The sequence below is a fragment of the Equus asinus genome, chromosome 10 (assembly GCF_041296235.1).
Source record: "Equus asinus isolate D_3611 breed Donkey chromosome 10, EquAss-T2T_v2, whole genome shotgun sequence".
In the NCBI taxonomy this organism is placed as follows: Eukaryota; Metazoa; Chordata; class Mammalia; order Perissodactyla; family Equidae; genus Equus; species Equus asinus.
Window position 1 is genome coordinate 58,722,842 of NC_091799.1, and position 23,790 is coordinate 58,746,631.

Sequence of the window (23,790 nt, forward strand, 5' to 3'; positions counted from 1 at the left end):
TAGGAACTAACGTTAGTCAGCATTTATTTTCCAGGCCCCAGAGGTTATTTAAGAATATATTTAGGACTGAATCTGAACGTCTGAACTTTCTTAAATATCAAGCCACTTAAAATGGCCCATGAAAAAATCCAACATTCCAAAGTCGTCAGAAAAAGTAAATTCAACTGAATTTGAAAGGAATCAGAACATTACTTGGTGTTGTTAAGGGCAATGTCTAAATGATCACACAAACTCAAAGGAATGTGTAACACAAAACCAACGAAATCACTTTGCAGTAAAGTGCTGTCACAAAGGTCAACTGACACCCAACACAAATGAGGTTAAATTAATGCTTCAGTTTTTGGTTCACTGTGCTGAAATATGGCAGTGATCTGTTTATTTTAAGCCCATTTTAACCTACGCTGTTGTTTTCAACTTTATGCTTCTGAGGCAGTTTTTTGAAGCAGATACCAAGTATTGATTAGAGAATTCTCGATTAAACTTAACAATCCCTAAAAAGAGAAAGAGCCACCACACTTTTTATACTAAAGTGCAGAGCAAATGGAAAATTTCCTCGAAGCTTCGGTTTCCTAATGATTTAAAACAGTGGTAATAATCAGTCTTCTCACAGGCGTATTGTGAAAATTAAATGAGGTTCATGAAAAACTCTGCTGAGACATAAAATCCCGCATATAGTAAAGCACTCAATAAATGCTTGCAATTATCTTGTACTACCTAACCAAAAACTAGTATTAAGAATAAGCTATGAAATCACAAGGTTAAAAAAACAGGAAATACACATCCCTTTGTCTCAGAAATTATTTTCTAGGAAAAATCATGTTTAAAATATCTTTAAAGCTTGCTAAAGTATATATATTTTTTAGTATTTTTTAAAATATAGTTTAACACAAATTAGAAATTTCAATTTATTTATAGTCACAGTATCATCTGGAGTAATGGATGTAGGTTTAATCTTGAATCAAGGAAGGTCCTCATTTTTGCAGGTGTTACTATGGCAACCTGCCGCCAACTGGTGGCAGTGTACCTATTAATAAATCGAGGGAACAGTCCTAAAAAAGCAAAACCTTAAATTGACAAATAAAAGAAAAACAAAAGTTAAATATCATGCACTCAACAAAATCCAGCAGTAAATATTAACTTAGATGACAAAAAGGGCTAACATGCAAGTTTGGAAATCATTTTGCACACTAAAATTTACCACACTATTACAAAGAAATATAGAAGCCTAAGAGATCAATTCTTCTATACTAAAAAAAATATATACAGGGGCCGGCCCAGTGGCTTAGTGGTTACGTTTGCATGCTCCACTTTGGCTGCCCAGGGTTCGTAGGTTTAGATCCCAGGCACGGACCTATGCACTGCTCATCAAGCCATGCTCTGGTGGCATCAGACACTGAAAACAGGCAGGTTGGCACAGCTGTTAGCTCAGGGCCAATCTTCCTCACCTATTTGCCCCCGCTATCCCACTCTCCCAAAAAAGCACCAGTGGTAGCCACCAGGTTAAAATAGTGGATTACAAAGATAGTTAAAACTTTCCAAATAATTTTGCCTAATATCATCTCTTCTTCCTCATAGGTGCAATACTGTGGCAATCCTGCTAGAGAAATGTTTACTCTGCAATTAGACGGAAATGTTCTGATATTATTGTGTTCATTCCACCCGCATGGAGTATCTTTTCCTCCTCAGTTAACATTTATGTTCTCATTCATCACCAGTAAACCCCTTGGTAAAAATCTTAAGCATTATCAAACCTGCTGGAACTACGAGATCTTCTTGATGCATTGTAACTTCTGGGTGGTGTTCTGGATTTTTTATCCTTCTTTCTTTTCTCATCTATCTCTTTGGATCTGTCCTTTTCTCGGTCCTTTTCTTTGTCCTGTTCCTTTTCCTTCTCTTTGTCTCGCTCCTTTTCATGCTCTTTTTCCCGCTCTCTCTCTCTGTCCTTTTCCTTGTCTTTATCCCGGTCCTTGTCCTTTTCCCGGTCTTTATCTTTGTTTTTACCCCGTTCCTTTTCTTTTTCACGTTCCTTTTCCCTGTCTCTCTCTTTATCCCTTTCCTTTTCTCTATCTTTTTCTTTCACTCTTTCCTTTTCCTTGATCTTTTCTCGGGTGTCTTTTCTCTTGTCCCTTTAAAAAACAAAAATAAATAAGTAAATTCACAACTAAAATAATTCTACTCCCCAAAAGGACTTCTCTTTCCTTCCTCCACAGTTATCAATACAAAACAACCTATAATATCTATAAGGCATTACAAATTTCTATATAACTCAGGTGTACATAAAGCTGCAAAATGAAACTGTACATAAAGATGCAAAATGAAACAATTACCAGGCTGAATTAAGTAGTTTGGAAACGTCATGAGATTCAAATCAATGGCCATCAACATTAATCATTACTGAAACCAACAGAAAAAAGTTTAATTTCTCTCATTAAAAACCTAAACCACAAGAGATTTCTAACAAATGAAGCCACGAAAAGATTACCCTTAATTTCCCAAAAGCTCACCGTGAGCGCGAACGACTCCTTGACTTCCGTCTCTCCCTCGATTTAGAGCGTTTTCTATGTGGGCTCTTAGACCTACGTCTGTCTTTTTGTCTTGAACGTGATCTATTATGGGATCTACTCCTAAAGAAAATCAAATTTGTTACAATGTCAAAACTTACACTTAGATTTCAATTTTTAAAAATGTCATGTCCTTCATATAAGAGAATTTTAAAACCTATCCCAACATATTTATCAATATTTAAAAATTCTCTATTACATTTAATGCTTCAGTTAGATTATCTGAAATAAATTTACTGGAAACTTTACCAGATAGTTCTTGTCCAGAACACAAAGAGAAAACAGAAAAAGAATTTATTTCCCATGTTAGACTTAAGTTGTATTTTCAGGTGTGGCTTTCTTTTGTGCTAATCACTAATGTATCAATTAGTACAGATGACCTCCTATGGTCCAAATTTTCATACCATGTAATCATCTTTAACCCTTGACTTGCATGTAATATGACTACTTGTGGTTTTGACTTATCTTGACAGAGAGTAGTAGTAGTATGGTTCGATAGTTTCTATAAATGGCTGTATGCTGTTTATTATAATAGATATTAACAAGAATGTATAAGAAGCACAATACTAATGATGGTATGAGTGTGACACTAATGTCACACTAATGTGTGTGACAGGAAAATAAATGTCATTACTTGTGAATTAAAGCCATTTATAATCAAACGTTGATTTGTAAGGCCTTGATTTTACAACTATATAAACATAGCTATTGAAAGAAACCTTTATTACCAGAATTCCTGCAGGAAAAATAAGTGTTATTCCAATTCTGAAATCCTCTAGGCTCCTTTTCCCCACTGCAATAATTACTTATATGATTTTTTCATAATGAGGTATCCTAGGAACTATTCATATAACAAAACTGAATGTACACAATTTAAATAACAAAGTGATGAGACTCACCGGCTTTGGAGTCAGACAATCTGGCTCTGACACTCAGCTCTGCCACACACTAGCTCTGAGAACTCTGGCTAGTCACTTAACCTCTCTAAGCATGAGTTTCCTCACCTATAAAGTGCAGTAAGAATCACACCTACATCTCCTAGAGCTGTCATGAGGATTAAATCAGATGATGCGTAGAAAACTGCCTAGCAGTCTCTGGCACAGAGTAAATGTAAAACTCTTAACTTGCACTATTCTCCATCATCGTTATTAACAATTAACATAAATGAAAACTTTAAATTATATCTATCTTTATTCCAAGGAGGTCAAATGAACTTCCATAACTATGCTTCATATAATTAAAACTCATCTTGATAGTCATGTTTAAATGAATTATTAAAATAAGCATCTATAAAAGAAATACAAATAGTTAAATGCTTGTGGTATGCTATGAAACCAGAAAAATCTCCAGATAATCCTCAAAAATAATGAAATCTTGCTTTGTAAACACATTTTTCAATTAGCTAAAATTTGTTTTCCAACAGCTAATTTTCAACTAAACCACTCATCTATTATCCGGCTTCAAAAATTATACATTTATCTTCATACCACATTTTTAAGAGGATAATTCATTGTTTGTTGAAAACTTTATTACTAACAATCTAAGAGACAAGGGTCAAGTAGTAGGTATTAAGGCAAAACATGGAACAATTTTAATCCATTTACAGACATCCACATACAGTAACATTTTGAAGGGCCTTTGCTTCTGTGTACTTAATAAAAAGTCTTAAGATTTTTGTTTTAATTAAACTTGCTAAAAAATATAAATTTTGTTTTCCTCAAACAGTGCTTTCCAACCTTCATTAAGCAAAGAAACTCCTTTTAAAAAACTAAGCATAGCCCTAATAAAAATTAATAAAAAAACCCACTGATCACTTGGCTTCCTGCCTTACCCTGTGCGTCCTCAGAGTTTGAAAGTCACTGTCCAAGAGTAATTATCATATTTTAATTTTGGCATTAAATATTTTTATGTCTCAATCTCACCCACTAGTCGCCCACAAGTTTTCTGATTAGGAATGCTAAAAGCTTCAAATCAAGAGCAAATCTAATCCAAACAAAGATAAAGATTTGAGTATCATTAGCAGTTCTCATTTTAGCATAATGTGCAAAATTGCATTTATAAATGAAACTATAAATAAGCGGCAACTTACCATTATGTTGCATCAAAGTTCATTTGTAAGTCAGTTGTTTCCCATTAAAATATTATAAAATGTCTTACAGTTCCTATGCTGGTCTGTAAAGGTTACTTAACTTTAAAATATAATAATTATAGTACTACCCATCTTTTCTAACATTGTCCCTATGAAAAAAAAAAACATAAAACTTTGGACAAAGTGGAAACATAACTCCCCAGTTCTAGCCAAAGTCACAAGGACATGAAACCCCTTCCTCCCTCTTGCCATAAGAAGGGGAAGGAATAGGGAAAGAATGCAGGGAAACTCTAGAAGCATCTGAGAAGGCTGAGAAGGAATAAGAGGGTAGGCCTTCAAGAGCAAGGGCTCCTACAACCCACGCTCCTGCTACGTCTAGTGGGTCTGGGTCAGAGTCAGAGCTGAGGGCAGACCCCACTAGCCGGAGAGGAGAAGCCACGAAATGCCTGCCATCCCCCTCCCCTATTGGAGAGGTGGAGTAAGGGAGTTCCTTCCATGTCAAAATCCTTAAGTCAAATGTTTTTAGGTGTGGAATTTTTTTTTTCCTTTAAACAGAATTCATCCTCTTTTGTATTTATGAACTTAGTAAGGGCTATGTGTGTTTCTCTACACCATGTATAAAAACAGTATATGCTTACAAAAAAGATATATATATATATGTGAATGTGTGTATATATTTGTATATGTGTGTGTGGGTATGCCAAGAACAAGTAATCTCTAATGCTACATAGTTAGATAGACCTACATGAAAGTATCCCATGAATAAGAACAATAATTAACAAATTTCATTTTAGACTGAAAAATCCTTCCCCCACTAATAACCCTTGGAAGGGGAGAACACCCACATGTATGTAAAATGATAAGAGCAAAGACCTTAAAATTAATAGTTAAAATTATTTGCCCTAATATAGAAAGCTTCACAGAGATTATCAAGGAAACAACGATATTAATCATCAAGTTTTGCTTTTTTCCAGCCTTAGACAAACACTAAGTTATCAGACTTAGAGTATGGCTCTTGTAATCAACACAAAATGAGATTCAGGTCATTGGTCTTTTTTCCCCTCAGAAAAGAAGTTATTACTCTTCAGCTCAATTCTGTATTTCCTTGATGTCCTTTACCTTCACCACATCCTGTCAACTTATGGAATATCCATAATCTAGTACCACTGTTTCTATACCACTTTCCTCCTCCAATTCTGGCTTCTGTTGCACTGCCTTATTCCTTGTACATGAAACAACTTCCTTCACTTGGATCTGAACTTGTCTTACTGTAAGGCCTTGGATGGAGATAGAAAGTAAAACCATATTCCACAAGAGATGGTGCAAACTAAGAATCAGAGAAGTATATACCAGCAACTAGTTAGAAATATAGTTTACCAGAGTCAAAGAAAGAATGTCATTATTTTCCTATCTCATTGCTTCAACATCCTTGATCATCCCAGAAAAAGAGACTAAACTGAGCTTGCTGATGAGGTTCACCCTACAGCACACTGGTTCCTTTTTTCCCCTCCTCTCAAACCCTCCTTCTCTAATACCTCCACACTATGCACACACACTTTGCTCTATCTCTTCTCTTTAGACATAAGTATAAATATGTGTGTACATATAACAAGTAATTAGGATCCACTATACACATTTTCACATTTCAATAACAGCCCCCTCCACATCTTAAAGAAGACAACAAAACTTATCACTTAAGACATGATTCTCAGGGCACTTCCAATCAAGATGGTGTTGCAACTTTATATTTTGAGGTACCAAACACAACATGAAGTTAAAAAAAAAGAAAATTAAAATGACAGCTATGCTCAAAAATAAGATAAAACAGAAAGAGAGCCTGAGCACAAAACAACAGTTGGAGGCAAACCTCCAAGTTACTCCTGTGTTTCAGGACCCAACGTGGGTGGAGGAGGCTCTTATCACCGAGAGTACCAAGGACTTAAGGTGCTCCATTAGACTCATGGTCTGGAGATAGGTAATTACCTGAAACCAAGATCTGGGAGTGGTACTCCCCAGCCCTGCGTAGACTATGGGAAAGCAAAACAGCTGCAACTTCAGCAAGATTTTCAGCATCACCATACATATGGTCCCTGTCCTCAATATGGAGAAAAGTTTCTACCAGTTCTGTATAGACTAGTTCACGCTTAGAAAAATCAGGAATAGAGCATCTTAAGATAGAAAATCAACTTCTAAAACTGAAAATTAGTTGAATAAAAATTATATATTAATTAGATAAAATTCCATTCTTAACTATAACTAATTAAAGCAATATTTACTTGTAACCATATTTCCTGGTAAACTCCACTGAAATTTCTAAATTCCTATATTTAGACAAAAATGCAGAAAATCTTTATTTTAAATAGAAAACTTAAAAAATTTAAAATACGATAGAAACTCTCACCTGTGTTTTGACTGTGACCTTTTCCTTCTAGAATGGGATTTTGAGCTAGACCTGGATTTTGAACGAGTGTGGGAACGAGATCGACCGCCTTTTCTTTCATTGCTCTTTCCAGACTCTGGGAGGAAAAAACCACTTTGCAGTGTAAGCTCAGAACAATTAAAGATCCCAGTTAATAATCAGGCACAAGTGGAATGTACCACATATAGTGCAAGGGGCCTACTCTCTGTACATCCTCCTCCTGTGCAATTATCCTTCAGAAACATCCAAGAAAGTCATTGCATAAACTCGTTGAGTGCAGCCACCCTGCAGCAGTACATATAAACCAGATGATTATAAACAGCTGTTCGTAGTATTTTGTTGCTGCCATAACGTACGATTATAACATGTCTGTAATTCCTATGACAGTGATTTTAAATCCTTTCTTCATTTATTTTGCTAGAATTGAAGCTTAAATTCTGAGTGCTAATTTAGAAAATTTGCTCAAATGTAAATCACGTAGACATTTTTAGATTCGATTTTTAAATCTTAGTTAGCAATGCAAAAGTTTGAATAGGTGTTCCTTTACCTTGCTAAAACAAAGTCTCTGAATTTTTCCTAAATCATGAGCTCTCTTTTCTATTTTTAAAATTAAAGCCTTGAAGGAAAGTGAATCTGCTTAATCATAACATTTTAAATATATTTATTCCTGTTTTTAGCCTCACAACAATATTTATACTTTGCTTTAAGCAATCAGTTTTGAACACTAACTTTGCTATTAAAATACAAAGAACCAACTAACTCAGGCTAATGTGCCTCAACTCAGCATCATGGGAAAAGACAATATTTTGGCTCAGTAGTTCTTTGACCTTTGACACTACTAAGTCACTTACTCTTCTTGAGTCTCAGTCTTCTTGTTGGTAAAATGAAGGACTAAACAAGATAATTTCTAAAGTTCCTTCCAGTTCTAAGACTCTATGATCTTAAACTATGACCTATGTAATAACACCATGGCCTTACCTGGTTCAATAGCTGCTGAGATAAAGGACTGAGCCTCTCGTACTCGCTTCATTACTTCTTCTAACTCCTTAGCTGCAGCCTGAGGTGTCATCTCAGGGGGTTTTACTATTGCATTGTTGGAGTGATTTATTCTAAATTAAAAATATTGGCATATCACAAATACACACCATATTTTACAAAACATGAAACAACTGTTTATATGATACACACATTTATAAAGCTGAGGACATCTTGAAAGCACATTAACAATGATATAGCTAAATACAGAATAACCAAAACATAATCAATCTCATTCCTACCTGCCATCATCTCTTGCTAACAAAGCCAAAAGCAAGGGGAAAAAAAAGAAAAACTGAACCCTAGCTGACTTCTTTAACTTGAACAGACCAGGACAAGTCCTTTTCCACACAGCTTTGAAATGCAATAAATTAAAATGTTGATACCAATATTAAAATGAATCAGTTCTATTCTTAGATTATAAGATTTTGCTGATAACTTCTGCACCTGGGAGGATGAAGGGGAAGCTGTGTATTATGTGCACCATTTTAAACAATACTGGATCATGCTGAGTCAGACACAGCTTCAAATGTGGGAGGCATCTGATAAAACTCTTCCCATACTGGGCAAGGGTGGTTTCTCTGATGCACATAAAGGAATTCTGTGCCTCACTTTACCCCTCCCATATTAAGACAGGAAATCACTAAGAACAGTTATTTATCCTTTAATAGCAGAATCCTGATCAACTATATAACTAACCTATGAAATTCAGACAAAACTGTTGCCTCAATAATCTACACAGAATAGAATTTCTGGTCTCTAGTATTTGAAAGGCTACATCAATTTTTCATTTTGCAAACAAGGATGTGAGCAAACCTTAAAACTCAAAATGTATGATTTAAAACATTCGTGGGTAGTTAATATTATTTTCTTCCTGGGATTCTGGATTTACCAAAATTCTTCTTACTGTGTTACTATAAGTTCAACCCATTTGTTAAATTGTCCATTAGTCTAGTCATAAATGCACAACCAACCTGACTTGTTAGAGCTAATGGAAAAAGACCTACAATCGTTACGTAGGGTATATAAATAACATTAACATAAAATTAGACCTTATAAAATAAAAAATAAGATGTCTTCAAATACAACTTTAGTTTAAAGGCTAAAATGGGAAGTATCTCGTGTATTTCATTTATACTTAACACAAAGTCTTCCTTTCCACAAATTGCCAAATACTATTAAAAAGAAAAAAAAAAGCCTTAATTATATCAAAAATACTTTAAATTTTTTCAAAATTATTAAAATTTCTTTGTTTAGGGTTTCTTACTTCAGTGGCCTGTCTCCAAACATAACTCCATTAAAAGCAAGGGCCCTTGGTACAGAATTTTGGTCTGCAAATTCCACAAAAGCAAACCGAGTTGGCTGAGTCTCATCACCTGCCATCCGCACAAACTTCACTTCTCCAACTTGTTTAAAAAATTCAAGTAGCTGATCAGCTGTTGTTGTCTGAAGAAACAAAGTAACATTTTAATAAAGTATATTGTTTTTAAAAAAACAAGTAAATATTACTGTATCAACCAATAGGATTTTTAAGAAGGAGAAAAGAGTAAGAGGTCCTACCACTGTTTCTTCTTAAATTAGTTACCTGGGAATTCAAATTGCCAACATAGACTGTTCTCCTAATCTCGTCGATCTTGGAAGGGTCCACATTTCCCATGAGCGGCGGCTGTGGGATCTCTCCAAGTGTTGCGATGTTGGGATCTAGTGCTGCTGCCGGTATAGCCCCCAAACTACTAAGGGAAACACCCAGCTAGAAAAGAAAAACAAAATAAAAAACAGAGCACATATCTTCCACTGCTACCAAAAATTACCATTCTCTAATTGTGAAAAGAATTAATCAACTCAACAAGAATGGGAAGAGACTAGGGACTCCCAACTTTAAGCTGGGTATATGTCTAGATTACTCAGAGTGAGGTCACAGTAGTTCTAAATGTAATTAGAAATACAACCTATTTCTTCACTATCTGGGTATTTTAACACTTTTAAACTCAGCACTAAAAAAAGTCAATTCTCGTTATTCGCAGTAGTTATGTCCTTTAAAGTTACCACAAACACTGAATTATCAAATATTGAGTCAACGCTCCTAGGGAAAATACAGTGCTAGTTGTCTGCGAGCCTCTAGTCACAACATTTTCATCAACAAATAAATACACAACCTTGTTTTAATGTGTACTTCAGTGTAAAGACACCTTATTTAATATAAATTGTTAATTTTATTAACATTGAACTCATGGCCAGTGGCACTATCAACTCATGCCTGAATGAATTTTATCAAACACGTGTATTTTCTCTGTAAGGCAAATCACAGCCTTTCAGCCCTCAGGAACACTGATGACACTTTAGTAGTAGGCATGGAGCTAATTTAAACAGCAAAATCACCCCAAAAAAGCACAAAAATGTGAAAAACACGACACTAAAGAGACCACAAAAAAGACTTATTTACAGCATGAGAGCTAAAACAAGAAGGCAGAGTGTTGCTCTTCTGACCTCATCTGGGAGCAGACACATCAAGCACCTCAAATTTTTCATCATTCTACGTGTGTCAATGAATGACTGCAAAAACACCACAATTATTGATTTTGAGGTTTCAAATAAATTTTAGCTAGTAGGTAAATTAAAAAATACAGAATTCACAAATAATGAGAATCGACTGTACCTTGGGCATTCAATGACACTGATTGTGTATGTGAGTTACTAACAGGTAATAATCATAGCACCAAACTTTTGATGACTTATTAACTTAATCCTCATATCAACCCTAAGAGACAGGTATTACTATTATGCCAATTCCACAGATAAAGAAAAAGACTTAAAGAAATTAAATAATTTTCCCAAAGCTACTCAACTACCAAGTGGTAAAAGCAAGGTACTACCATGCAAGACTAAAATTGAACCAGGGACAAAGTTTACCTAAGAAAAGACACCTAAAATATTAAACGGTTATTTATACTACGGTAGGAAAAGGACAAAAATCTTTGAATGATCTTTCATAATCTTACTAAATTGAGTTTTCAGTTCAAGCACTAAGGAACATGTTTTTAATGTGAATTTAAACTAGAAAAGATAGAAGATATCAGAATTTGAAAATGGAAAACTTTGCAGAATTAAAAAGACCTTTCAAGCAAAAAAAACCCTGCAATTTTCACTGCCATTTATGAGAGTTAAGAAAATTTTGAGCAGTGACTATATATTGTTGCAAAACTACTAAGATTTAACAACTGTTAAGTAACAACAACTTCCAAAAGGTGAAAACACAAGTTTTACGAAATGACTATCACTTAGGCTTGTCATAGCAGCCAATGTGTGATCTTTCTAAAACATGTCAGATCACGTCTTATCCTTGCTTAAAACCCATCAATGGCTTCTAATTACCTTTAGAATAAAACTCAAACTCCTTTCCATGGCCTAAGATGAACTACATAATCAGTGCCCTGTCTAGCCCTCCAATCTCAAAACACATACTCTCCTCCCCCTTACTCTCCAAGCTTCAACCACACTGCCTACCACTCTGCACCTCAAACACACAAGTTCTTCCCACATTAGCACTTTTCACTTGGCATTCCTTCTGCCTAGAAAGCTCTTCTTCCAGTTTCTGCCAGCTGAATCCTTTAAGCATCAGGTCAATCATCCCTTCCAAGAGACTTTCCTAGACTTTATATAAAGTCTCATTTACTCTCTACCACATCACTGTTTTATTCCTTCACAGTATTTATTATAATCTGTGGTATCTTGCTACTAACAGATCTTAGATTTGTGGCTCACTATCACTATTTCAAGTTATCATAAAGTTGTAGAAAATATCTTAGTGCAAGACAGATGAGTGACATCTGAGTGAAGGCTCCCACCCTGAGCCTAGCCTCCCTCCACGTGTTGCCGCTGTAATCATACTCCTTTTCCCCCCACTTCACCCTCTATGGTCTAAGGTACACAGATGAATGAGGGTCAGACCTTAAATTTTTTCACTATGCAAGAGAATTATTATATACAGTTGAGTTAAATCAGAAATATGAGTCTTGTTAGTTTTGCATGAATGTGAAGCATTTCCAGGTATTCCCAGCTGTCAATCCCTGTAACTTGCAAATTTCTCCACGGGGACATATAACTGCAGATCCAGAATGGTTCTTCCCAATCGTCTAATCCAACCCCTTTGTTTTTCAAATTTAAAGATCACTCAGTTCTTTTTTAGACACTTTTTCCTGTCTCTCTCTTCTTTTCACTCTATCATTCTTCTATACCTGTGCTATTTAATATGGTACTCACTGATCACACGGCTATTTGAATTTTAATTATTAAAATTCAGTGTCTTAGTCACACCAGCTACATTTCAAGTGCTCAACAGCCACATGTTGCTAGTGGCTACCATACTTGATAGTACAGATATAGATTATTTCGCTCACAGCAGAAAGTTCCATTGGATGTGGCTGCTCTCTAACAGTACAATTACCCTTCTTCAGATGAGTCTGTTTTCTAGACTGGTCTGAGGGACCTAAGCACTTAGTTGCCCTTTCAGTCACTGATGGGTTAAAGATGACCTAGACTCCAGATATAACACTTTTGCCTTCTGACACAGAAACTCTGACCTCCCTGAAGATGTGACTTTTAAGCAGAAACATTATGAAAGAGTGAACCTTTTTAATGTCTGGAAAAGAAACGTTCCAGGCAGAAGATAAATAAGTACAAAAGCCTTAAGCACAAATCTGCTTGGCATGCCCAAGAAACAACAAAACCAATCCAGGGAAGCAGGTAGGAAAACAGGTCAGAGAGGTAGCCAAGAGCCAAATGACAATGGGCCACCTTTCCCCTGTTTTCTAACTGACATTACTCTTCATAAATTAAGTTTTATAATAATAGATATGTATAGCTGAATTAAGAGGAAACCATCTCCCCTCACAGCAAGAAATTAAATAACAAAAACTTTATATTGTTGTTCAACAACCCCTAAAAATTTTCAAGACAGCAAGATAATATTCTCTCTGGAAGGGGCAGAAAAAGTGGTGATCCAGGAATTACTATGTTAAGATATACCAAAATAAACTCAAAATAAAATTTGTAGAAAGCCCAATTCAAATGATCAGATGTTCAATTAAAAAGCATTTTCTCACGATCACAATGCAGATTTCTGGCAGAATGTCATGTAAAAATTACAAGAGCTAAAATTTTGTACTTCAAAGTCTCACAAACTACTTTTATAACTTGGATAAATTAATTACGATCATAAAGTTTACTAGTTCACTCCCTAAGAATCCAGTACTACAAAGATAGATACAACTTGCAATTAAGGTGAGTTTTGCATTTTGTCTTGGGTTTATTTTTGAAGAAAAATAACCCTTCTTGAGTTAACTTTTTGAAGAAAAATGACCCTTCTTTTAAAATAAACATGACCAGAATCTTTTATATACAAAACAAGAGCCTAGTAACAGCAAAATCTATTTTGATCCCACTTGGAAACCAAAAGGGAGGCATTACATTACTACTTAATTCCACACAGTTAATGAAAAAATATTTTTGCCATGTTTTTACCTTGTTACTTTTTCTCAACATCAGACAAACGCTTCTGTGAGATATTTTTTCCTACTACCAAGATTGTGGATCATTTCACATTTTTTAAATGTATTTAGTCCTCATGAACTGGGAAATATAGTTACCTAGATTCTCCAGTTCCCCATGCTATCTAAAACGCAGTTCCAATAACTGATTACCTAATGAATAAACTATTTTAGTTGTCAAATTTAAGTGAATCCCCAACTACTTCAGAAGTAATTCCAAAAGGCAGTTTAAGTCAGTGATAATATGGGGGAAAAAAATTGAGTAGACATTTCAAATCCTCTCCACTAAAAAAAAAGAAAGATTCAAAATGGAAATAATTTTCTAAGCTCTTTCTCCAACTGACTACACAAGTGAACATTCACCCCTTTTAGAAGAGGGTGTACAGTACTTACTGTAGTCAAGGGATTGGGGGTCGGTATGGGGAGCAAGCCTGCACCAGGCATCAGACTTGTCATGGTTGGAGCAGGAGCCAATAAAGAGAGGGCTTTGGATTCCTCTGGGATTTTACCTGCAGAGGCAAGTTCCAAACATTACCGAAAGCAGAAACACCACACAAACTTTACACTATGATTTTACAATTACCCTTGCACTTAAAAAATAATAATAATAAATGAATCTATCAGATCCGTATAAAGAAATAAATAAGAACTTAAGTCTTTCCTTTTATCCTGCTCTACTAGGAAAAACAAAAGTGAGCAAAACTTCAAAGACTAACAATCTCATTAATGGAATATTATTTTAAAAATTGAATAATGTAGACAATTATTTAACACTTTGAGCTATGGGTCACCTGTACTGGAAACTTAATGTTCATGAACCAAACGATATCAAGCATGGACGCTTTCCCAGGACGGTGTTTTCGCGGTGATCGAAAGTTGTGTTACACATGACAACCGTTCGTGTTGGCTGCATCACTAATAGCACACAGAACATCAGATACAGAAAAGAAGAACATTTTTTAAAGTTTAATCCCCAGAAATGGCAAATAACCAAATTAGTCAAAAAAAAGAAAAAGAAAAAACAAATATGTGCGAATTGAAATTTGTTCCTTACTGAGTGCCCCTATCCTGTTACTGAACTACCTACTTGTGATGCGAACCATTTTGATACCCTTCCATCAGACTCCATTCAATTTCAAGTAGACAGAAAAAAACAAAGGCCCACTGCTTGTAATTAGCTTCAATTTAAAAGGAAGCCTGTACCCATTCAATTAATAAGGCATCTCACCAACACTGGAGATGCCTAAATCCAGTTCCAAATGTGCCTTGGGAAACTTAAAATTTTTGAGAAGGACTTACAAAAAAAGTTCCCTACTCTCAGGAAACTTCTTAAACTACTGACTTTTAGCATCAATTTATGTATACTTATCTGAAGAACAGTGGCTAACACCTAAACGTCTTGCTTATAAACATCTCAATTGCCTAATAACAATAATGACAATAACACTCAAATAATCTTAGACGCTAAGAAGAAAAAATCCCTACGACTAAAAAATGAAAAATTTACTCTGAAATAAGTACATCAATTTGCCAGACTTGAATTCCAAGCAATTAATTTTGATAAGGACTGCAACTTTCATGCATTTTTCCTGGTCCTCTCTCTTCCCCGTCAGAAAAAAATATTAAAAAGTTGACTACATATAGCTATTTTAAAAGAACTACTCATAATTACGTGCTAGTTGGCTACATATTTCCATATGAATTCTTCAAAAGTAATTTAAAACACAGCGTACAAAATCACGCTAAATTGAAAGTAGCTTATGGAGTAAATTTTCAAAAGCATTGCACTAGGTTTTAGCAGTAAAAATTTGATTTAAAACAACCAGATGTGCAGGAATAAATCTCTAAACAATATTATCTGAATATATCTTTAAACATGGATGGAATTCAAGACGATCTGAAAACTTGCTTTAAATAATGGTTACATCTTATTATAGGAAGAGAAAAATTACATTTTATTAGCTTTAGCAAATGCCTACTTTTTTCTAAGCTTTGCAACATCTAAGTCCACACTTCCTTAATTTACTAATTTCAAAAACAAAGTTATTTTATTATTTCAGTGTAAATTCTGCATAAGCACAGATTTTTCAACATGCATAAAGACAAATAAAAGCTAAGTAGGCCTTACTGAAGACATGAGAAAAACAATAATTTGTCTTATATTTATTAGTTACTAGTATTAACACATGTATCTGTATACCCACACATATACTAAACTATTTACACTGCTATCAGACATGTTTTATGATAAATAGGTATTATTCTTAAAATGTTTGTAAAACCTGAACACATCTTGAAAAACCAACTGAGGTCATGAGATACAAACTCTATGCTTCACTACCCTAATTTATGCACCTAAAAAGCAAATTAGGAGTTCCAACCTAATAATGTCCCCAATTTAACATTACCTGTCAATTAAATAAGCAAAACAATCCATATAATACAGTGCAGAAAAACTACACAAACAAAAAGGGTATTCAACATGTGCCAAAAGTTGATTACTTAATATTATAAAGTCTTTCACTTTTGGCTTAAAAAAACTATCAGTAAAATTGTCTGACTCTCACTGCTTCTAACAGTAATAACAAACTATTATAAATATCAAGTCTAACTGTAAGCAATATAGTTTTCTCATTCTAATTACCATTAAAAATACTTAAAGAAAACAGTTCCATCACTTAATGTCCAAGATAGAATTCTATCAAATTTACCCTCCAAATACTATCAGAGTGTATAAAAGCATAAAACAAATAAGCATTTTAGCATTTTTCCCAAACTATACTCCTCAAAGACAACTGAGAGGGAAAACAACATCTCTCACAGTATTAAACTAGTGATCCTAATCTCAGAATCCATTTAAAAGCTAGTAACTGTAAAAATTTTTCAACAAAAAATTCAAGAGAAACACACACTAAAGTAAATATTCAACAGTTTCTCAAATATCCATTCCCCACATAGGAAACAAAGTCTTTATAAGTCAAGGAAATAAATTATTTTCTATAATGAATAACTATCATAAAAGTGAAAGTCTCCTTTTGTCCTCTACCCTCAGATTTTTATTAAAAATGTACTTATTTTCCTTGATGATTTTCTATGCCTAAAATTCTAGGGGGAAGGACAAAAACTAAAAGCTACCAGTTGGTTTTCATGAGAGATGTAGACCTGGAAGAAAAACTGCAAAAATGTTGCACTGAGACCAAAAGTGTTCCTAAGAATCTGATCAGTGTTTTAGTGTTTCAAAAACAAAATGTTCTTATCAGTCTATAAACACCAGTTAAGACTCACATTGAGCTTCGTGACACTGTATCCCAATTTACTGTGAAAACTGATTTTATCTTAAGGTTGAGCTCTGCTAATCATCTCCCAATATAATCTGTAAGGCAATGTTATGAACCCTTAATGGAATACCATTTAGAAAGAACTGGAAACCAGCTCACAAGTTAAAGTGAAAGAGATTTAACAAAACAAAAACAAAACAAAAACAAAAAAAGGGACAAAATAAATAAAACGAAATTAAAGTAAAACAATAAAAAACAGAGACAGGGCGTCCATCTTCTGCGGTTCAGACTCCGATCTCATTTCCCCAATGAAGGTTTCACTTGACGGCAGGTTTAGTGGCATGGCAAACAATGCCTAACTCAGGCAAGTGTAACAGGTCTGCCTTGGCCAGTCTAGTCATCTAATAATGCACAAATATCACATAGAGAAAACATACAAAACCAAATTAATAGTCAAAATCCATCTACCAGAAAATGTGGACATAAAGTTACGACTGATGATTAGGCTGACACCCTTGTTATGTTCGACCTTATCTTTTTCTAAGTGTTAACATTTATAAAAAGAAATCTGAGATGCACGCAACAAAAAGAGGTCATCTTTGAATGAGTATAATGCAAGTATATTTTATTTTGAAATGGCATGTTTTATTAACAACAGATAATGCTTAACATGTATAAAACTACTACACATCAAACATTACTTATACAGCTTAGGAACCTCTCAATCTGTCTGCATTAAAAAACCCAGCAAATTGAAAGAAACTGAAAAAACTTTTCTTAAAATTGTTTCTATGGTTTTCTCATTTTTTTCATACTGCTGTTTCTATAATATCAAGGAGAGAATGCACGCAGTGAAGTAAACAGAAGTCTGCTCATAGCACCACAGAACATCTCCTCTTACAGAACTTACTCCACTGGAACTCTTTCCTTTGGTTTATTTAAAACTCACTTGCTATCTTTTTTAGTACAATAATACAGTATTACTTTGCTTAGAGTGCATAATCAGATCTTTAAATGCTCACCGTGACATTCTTCAGGGTCTATAAACTCATCTCTGTTGTATTTAGTTTAATGAAAAAACGTATATATGAATGTTTTTCTGATACCAATTACTTTATAGGTTAGTGTTCTAAAATACCTATAACTAAACTGCAGTAAAAATATGCTTAAATTTTCATGTTCAAAAATAGTGAAACTTTGACTCAAAATGGTAATATTAAAATATTCAAAAGCTATTATAATACATGTATATTTACTCATCTCTATCAAGTAAAACAAACAAAAAAGAGGAACCTCTACATGCCCATAACCTTGAATATTTACGACAAATCACGGTCAGGGCTTCTCACATATGTGACAAACTCTATGGGAATATAGCAAGGTTCCAACAAAGCAACACTGATAAAATTCTTTCTTACAATTCAGTAATGAGCTAACATAACACAAGATTCTGTGCTGCTGGTGGCATAATTTTCTGATATAACTAGTATTCCCCTTTAATAAACTTTCTACCTGATTTCTTTTTTCCCATGCAGTTTACTTGGTACGAAATTGATATGAACTTGGTATGCAGAACTAAACCATAACCAGCTCTTTTCTCACCTTGCTCTCCAATTTTGGGCTCATTGTCCTCTTACCCATCAGTAGATAAGCATAGTTTTAGCAAATAATTAACTTTAATACATTTTTATTCCCCCTACCCTACTCTAACCCCCAAGCATGGGAAAAATACTTTCAATTTATCTGAAAAAATCCAGAATGTCCTACTCTGCGACTTCAAAAATAACAGAATGGCACTCGCTGTATCTGACTGTAATGTTTCTGACATCCCAGAATAGGCATCCTGAAATAAGCACAAAGCCTTGAGAGTGTAGCAAACATATATTAAGTTATTTTAATGTTAGCCTGGTTTCTAAAAGATGTTTTAAAACATTACATATGAAAGCTCATTAAATTGTTTCAGATAAATTTTTTATGTGGCAGTTACCCCATCCACCAGTGAAAATATATATTAAAGACAGTGAAACTATAATAACCCAATTCTAAAATCCATGTACACATGCCATAGTCAGTGCTCCGAATAAAAGTTAATTACACACCAGAACTGTCAAATTCAGCACAGCCTATTATATGTGAGTAGCTCTGTAAACAGAAGCTACTAACAAAATAAATACTAGTAATAATTAGCTCTTAAAGCAGGCCAAGCCATAAAATTTAACAAAAAACTATAAGGCCTTTAGCCTTGTTCCCATCTTCAACAACTATTTCCTTGACTCAGGCTTTGGAAAATTGCTTTCCGTGATTTTTCTTCAACTGCCCCCCTCACTCAAAAAAAGCCAGTGAAAGAAAAAAGAAAATTCCAGTTGCACAGCAAACAATTACACTGAATATGAAATAATGGTCTGAGTAACAACTAAGGTAAATTACCTTAAGAGGATACTTTAAATCTTAAATCATGAAAATTTTTCTTATATCACTTAACCCCAATTTGGCAAAATGTATACACTATTTTTGTTTATGTAATATGATTAATATTGTATCCTAACATTTAAAATAATTTCCCCTACCAACTTAATACATTTTTTAAATTCAAAAAGCTTTACAACTCGCAGATTGACTACAGAAAGCCAAAGCAAACCAGTAAAGTCAATTAATTTATGAATTTTTAAATGTTTAGCTATAAAATCTCAAACATACATAAGTAATAAATTAACCATTTTAATATATTTCATTATTAGGTACAAATTCTTTCCTTCTCCAAATTTCATTCTTACTACCTCCCCCTCCCCCGCCCCCTGCCCCAGTACTATCTACTTGCCAATTTCTAGGAAAGCCAAAGGCGGTGACAGACAGGACAGAGATTTAAATAATAGAAAAAAACATGTGAGATACCAACCTTCTGCACAAGGAACAACTATCAGAGCTCTGTCAATAAAAACCGTGTTAGTTAGATGCTGGGCCACGCCAACACTTGATGGGTCACGAAACTTAACATAACATACTTTGGAAGAAAAAGCAAGAGGTGCGTTGCTGCAAGATAAAAAGAAAAACAATTGGACTAATAAACAGTTGGTTTTTGTCATTTTCATTTAAAATTTCTTTCTTACATCTTTACATAATCTTACATAATCAAGGCAAAAATTTTTGTTGCTAAGGATCATTACGACATGAAATAGCAAAATTTAGTACTTTCATGGTGATTTGTCTGCAAAGACTGAGGCAATCTAGGCAGGTCTATAACCTTATTTGCCAAAATTTGAAATTTAAATAAACGCGCTTTTTTTTTTAAGATTTTATTTTTCCTTTTTCTCCCCAAAGCCCCCCAGTACATAGTTGTGTATTTTTAGTTGTGAGTCCTTCTAGTTGTGGCATGTGGGGATGCTGTCTCAAGGTGGCCTGATGAGTGGTGCATGCATGCACTCAGGGTCCGAAACAGCAAAATCCTGGGCTGCTGAAGCAGAGCACGTGAATTTAACCACTTGGCCGTGAGGCTGGCCGCTAAATGAATTCTTAATCTGAGTGAAATGTGCAAACGGTTGATTTAACCCAAAGATGTTCAACCATTGTATCATCATCAATAGGCAAAATCCCTTTATAAAAGCCCCAATTCTCAAGACTCCAAATTTTGTAACCACTTCAACCTTTCCTAATGTGAGTCCTGGCATTTAAATCACTAAAAACTTCACAACAGTCTTAGAAACAATCAGATAAAATGCAACTAAAATTAAGGACTTACTGGACTATTTTAGGCTAGGCAACACTGTGATTTTCCAGACAAAAGATTTTACAAACAAAATTTGACATATTTTATATGCAAAAGAGCATATACTGTTACAAGCCCTACTAGATTCAGTTCAATCTAAGCAGGCCTATACTAGAAAGGAACTAGACAGCACAGATGAAAGCAATTTTTCCATAAGACGACTCCATCTTTTTAGATGCCAAAATATCCTATCCTTATGGATGATCATTTTGTCAATCTGTCCATAATTATTTTCAATTAAAGTCTACAATTGTCTTCAGCAAGAAAAAAAAGACCCAAACTAAATATCTATCTAATATACAACATAAATGTTCAATCCTTTAAAATATTAAAATTTTCACACTGAAAAAGAAGAGAGATCACTTGAAAGATATCATATATGCCGTGTGCAATAACAGTAATTTACTTTACAAAAGAGATCAAGGAATCATAATCGTAGACCTGGCAAATGGCAAAGATCGGACTTAACGTCTAATCATCTAATTACATATCTCATTTAACCTTAATCATTCAACTAATCAAGAATTTTAAAGCCATTTTAATGCACTATTTAATTAGTAATTTCACAAATATTCATCACTAAAATAAAAAAATCTTTTATATATAGCAACAAATTAACCTTGATAATGGTTAAACATACATATGTGTGCTATTAACCAAAAACTATGATGATAAATTATATTTGCATTTAGAACTTGAAACTATTTATATTATTATTAACCAAAGTAGTCAGGCTAATTAAAGTTGCAAAAAGAAAAATAAGACCCTATCTGTTTCTCATCCTACCCAACTCAATTCATTCCTGCCTAAGGCAACCAATGCAGTCTTCAGGCCAACCCACTCCAACAATCCTCCACCACTCAAGATTTAAGTCAAGTACTTTATGTATTCGTCACTGAGGTAAATGTATTCGCATCCAGACTTAACTCACCTTTACATTACCAAATCTCCTGAGCTCTAGACTCCCAGATCCAAGTGCCTGCTGGAATAGTACACCTTGATGGTCATGGGGCCCACCCCTTAACTTACTGTGTCTAAGATAAATTCATCCTCTCCTTCCTCAACAATCCTGCCCTTTGTCCTATACTTTCCATCTCAGTTAAAAATACATTACCCAAGTCAGAAATCTTGGAGTCACTAATGTTCACCAAATCAGTGGTCAATTAATCTCTTCACCAAATATTTCCAAATCTGCTTCTGATTACATGGCAAAATTGCATTTCATTGTTCCTTGAAGTTTAAATGTGGCCATGCAACTTGCTTTGGCTAATTAAATATGAGCAGAACTGACATATGTCACTATTTAGTACCTTCAAGTGGCACTACCCAGCTCTGTTCCTCTGCCACAGGGACCAGTAGCATTTGAGAGAAGGGTCACTGATATATAAGCTTCAACCCAGAGTGAGGGACCACAATGAGTAGAGCTCCCCACCCACCAGTTCAGGTGTAAGTAATCATCTGTTTCTAACGAACTACTGAGATTTGGAGGCTGTTTCCATCCTTGACTCTTCTCTCCTCTTCATACAATTGGTCATTAAATCCTGTGAAGACTGACTCCCAAATATCTGTCACATTAATTCTTTCACCATTCTCATTATTAGTGTCTTAATTCAGGCCCTCATCATTTCTCACCTGGATTACTACAATGGCTCCTAACCAATCTTCCAATCTCAACTCCTTATTAATGGTCTTCCACAAAAGCTGCCAGAGTAATCTTTCTAAACCCTAAATTTCGTCATGTCACTCCAATCCTTAAATTTCCTCAAAGACACCTTTCTGTTCTTGCTTCATCGCTAAATGCACCAAAAAATCCAGGCACAACAATACTTGTGGTTGGGGCTGACCCCGTGGCTGAGCGGTTAAAGTTCCACACACTCCGCTTGGGCAGCCTGGATTCACAGGTTCGGATCCTGGATGCAGACCTAGTCCACTCACCAGCCATGCTGTGGAGGTATCCCACATACAAAAATAGAGGAAGAGCGGCACAGATGTTAGCTCAGAGCTATCTTCCTCAAGCAAAAAACGAGAAAGATTGCCAATGGATGTTAGCCCAGGGCAAATCTTCTTTCTCACCAAAATAAATAAATAAATAAAAATACTTGTGGTTCCCAAAACACATCCTAAACATCTGGGTCATCTTTGTACATGTTGTTCCATTTGGCTATGATGTCCTCTCTAACTCCCTTTTTGAATGGTAATTCCACTGTTCTTCAAGGGTCAGGTTTCCAAGTCTTCTGGAAAGCCATTTTAAAAGTGATCAAGTGCCCCTCCTACAGGTACCACCAAAACATTCTATGGACTTTCAGCACAGACCTTATCAATTTCCTTATGTGAAACCCTCAACAGATCTTATAAGCTTCCAGCCACAACTGATTACCCACATGACACAAGGGCCCCATTTCACTGGCTAACTAGCAACCTATAATTTGTGTGGCTTGACCAAACAAACTTGGAACAATCAGATAATCTCTCTTGGGGTGGAAAATCACTTAGAGTCAGGACTTCCGTCAGATGCCAGATGAGTGAGCACAGAACAAATCTGCAAAGAAATTGAGCGGATACACAGAAACAAATTGAGCTGACAGTAAAGCCTCTCAGCAGACGCAGATAGTCACCTTGTTTGCTGATACTTTTCTGGGTCCCAGTCCCAGTTCCCAGGAGACCTAGCTGTACTATAGTCCTTATTCTTCAATTTAGGGAAATCTCCATCTTTTTAATACTGTCTCGTCTTTAGCTAGACTGGTAGCACTGTTTCTGTCCTTTGCAACAAAAAAAAATCTGTAATTAGAAACAGCTACTAAAGCCCTAGCAATTGCAACAAATACACTCTTATCACAGACATCTTCAAGAACCTGACAAGCCACTACTGAAAGTACATTTCCTAAATTGATAGATCCCATTGTGAAAGAATGGAAACCTAAATAATCACTGTTGAAAATAAAAACACATTTCCAAATACTCCTACTAGAAACGCACATCATCTCAAATTTAAAACATCCACAGGAATAGGAAATACAAGCCTGGTTATAGTTACTAGGCAGAAAAGCAACTACACGTTAAGACTTGCCCCCAAGACTTCAGAAACCCAGGAACTGCTTA

General features: G+C 34.9%; 1 protein-coding gene across 5 annotated transcripts in view; it reads right to left on the bottom strand.

Moving 5' to 3' along the window:
• Positions 1–23,790, bottom strand: part of SREK1 (splicing regulatory glutamic acid and lysine rich protein 1) — a 42,571-nt gene that overhangs the window by 14,505 nt on the left and 4,276 nt on the right. For 2 of the 5 annotated variants that reach the window (XM_014856376.3, XM_014856375.3), the window contains exons 2-9: positions 19,825–19,958; positions 14,044–14,159; positions 9,690–9,854; positions 9,372–9,550; positions 8,048–8,178; positions 7,052–7,166; positions 2,505–2,624; positions 1,752–2,126 (exon numbers count right to left, since the gene is read on the bottom strand). In XM_014856376.3, coding sequence (XP_014711862.1) covers positions 1,752–2,126; positions 2,505–2,624; positions 7,052–7,166; positions 8,048–8,178; positions 9,372–9,550; positions 9,690–9,854; positions 14,044–14,159; positions 19,825–19,958 — 1,335 coding nt within the window. Of the gene's footprint in view, positions 1–1,751; positions 2,127–2,504; positions 2,625–7,051; positions 7,167–8,047; positions 8,179–9,371; positions 9,551–9,689; positions 9,855–14,043; positions 14,160–14,441; positions 14,566–16,935; positions 17,019–19,824; positions 19,959–23,790 lie in introns of those variants that run through there. The other 3 variants (XM_070519571.1, XM_014856377.3, XM_044772623.2) reach the window with 3 other exon arrangements.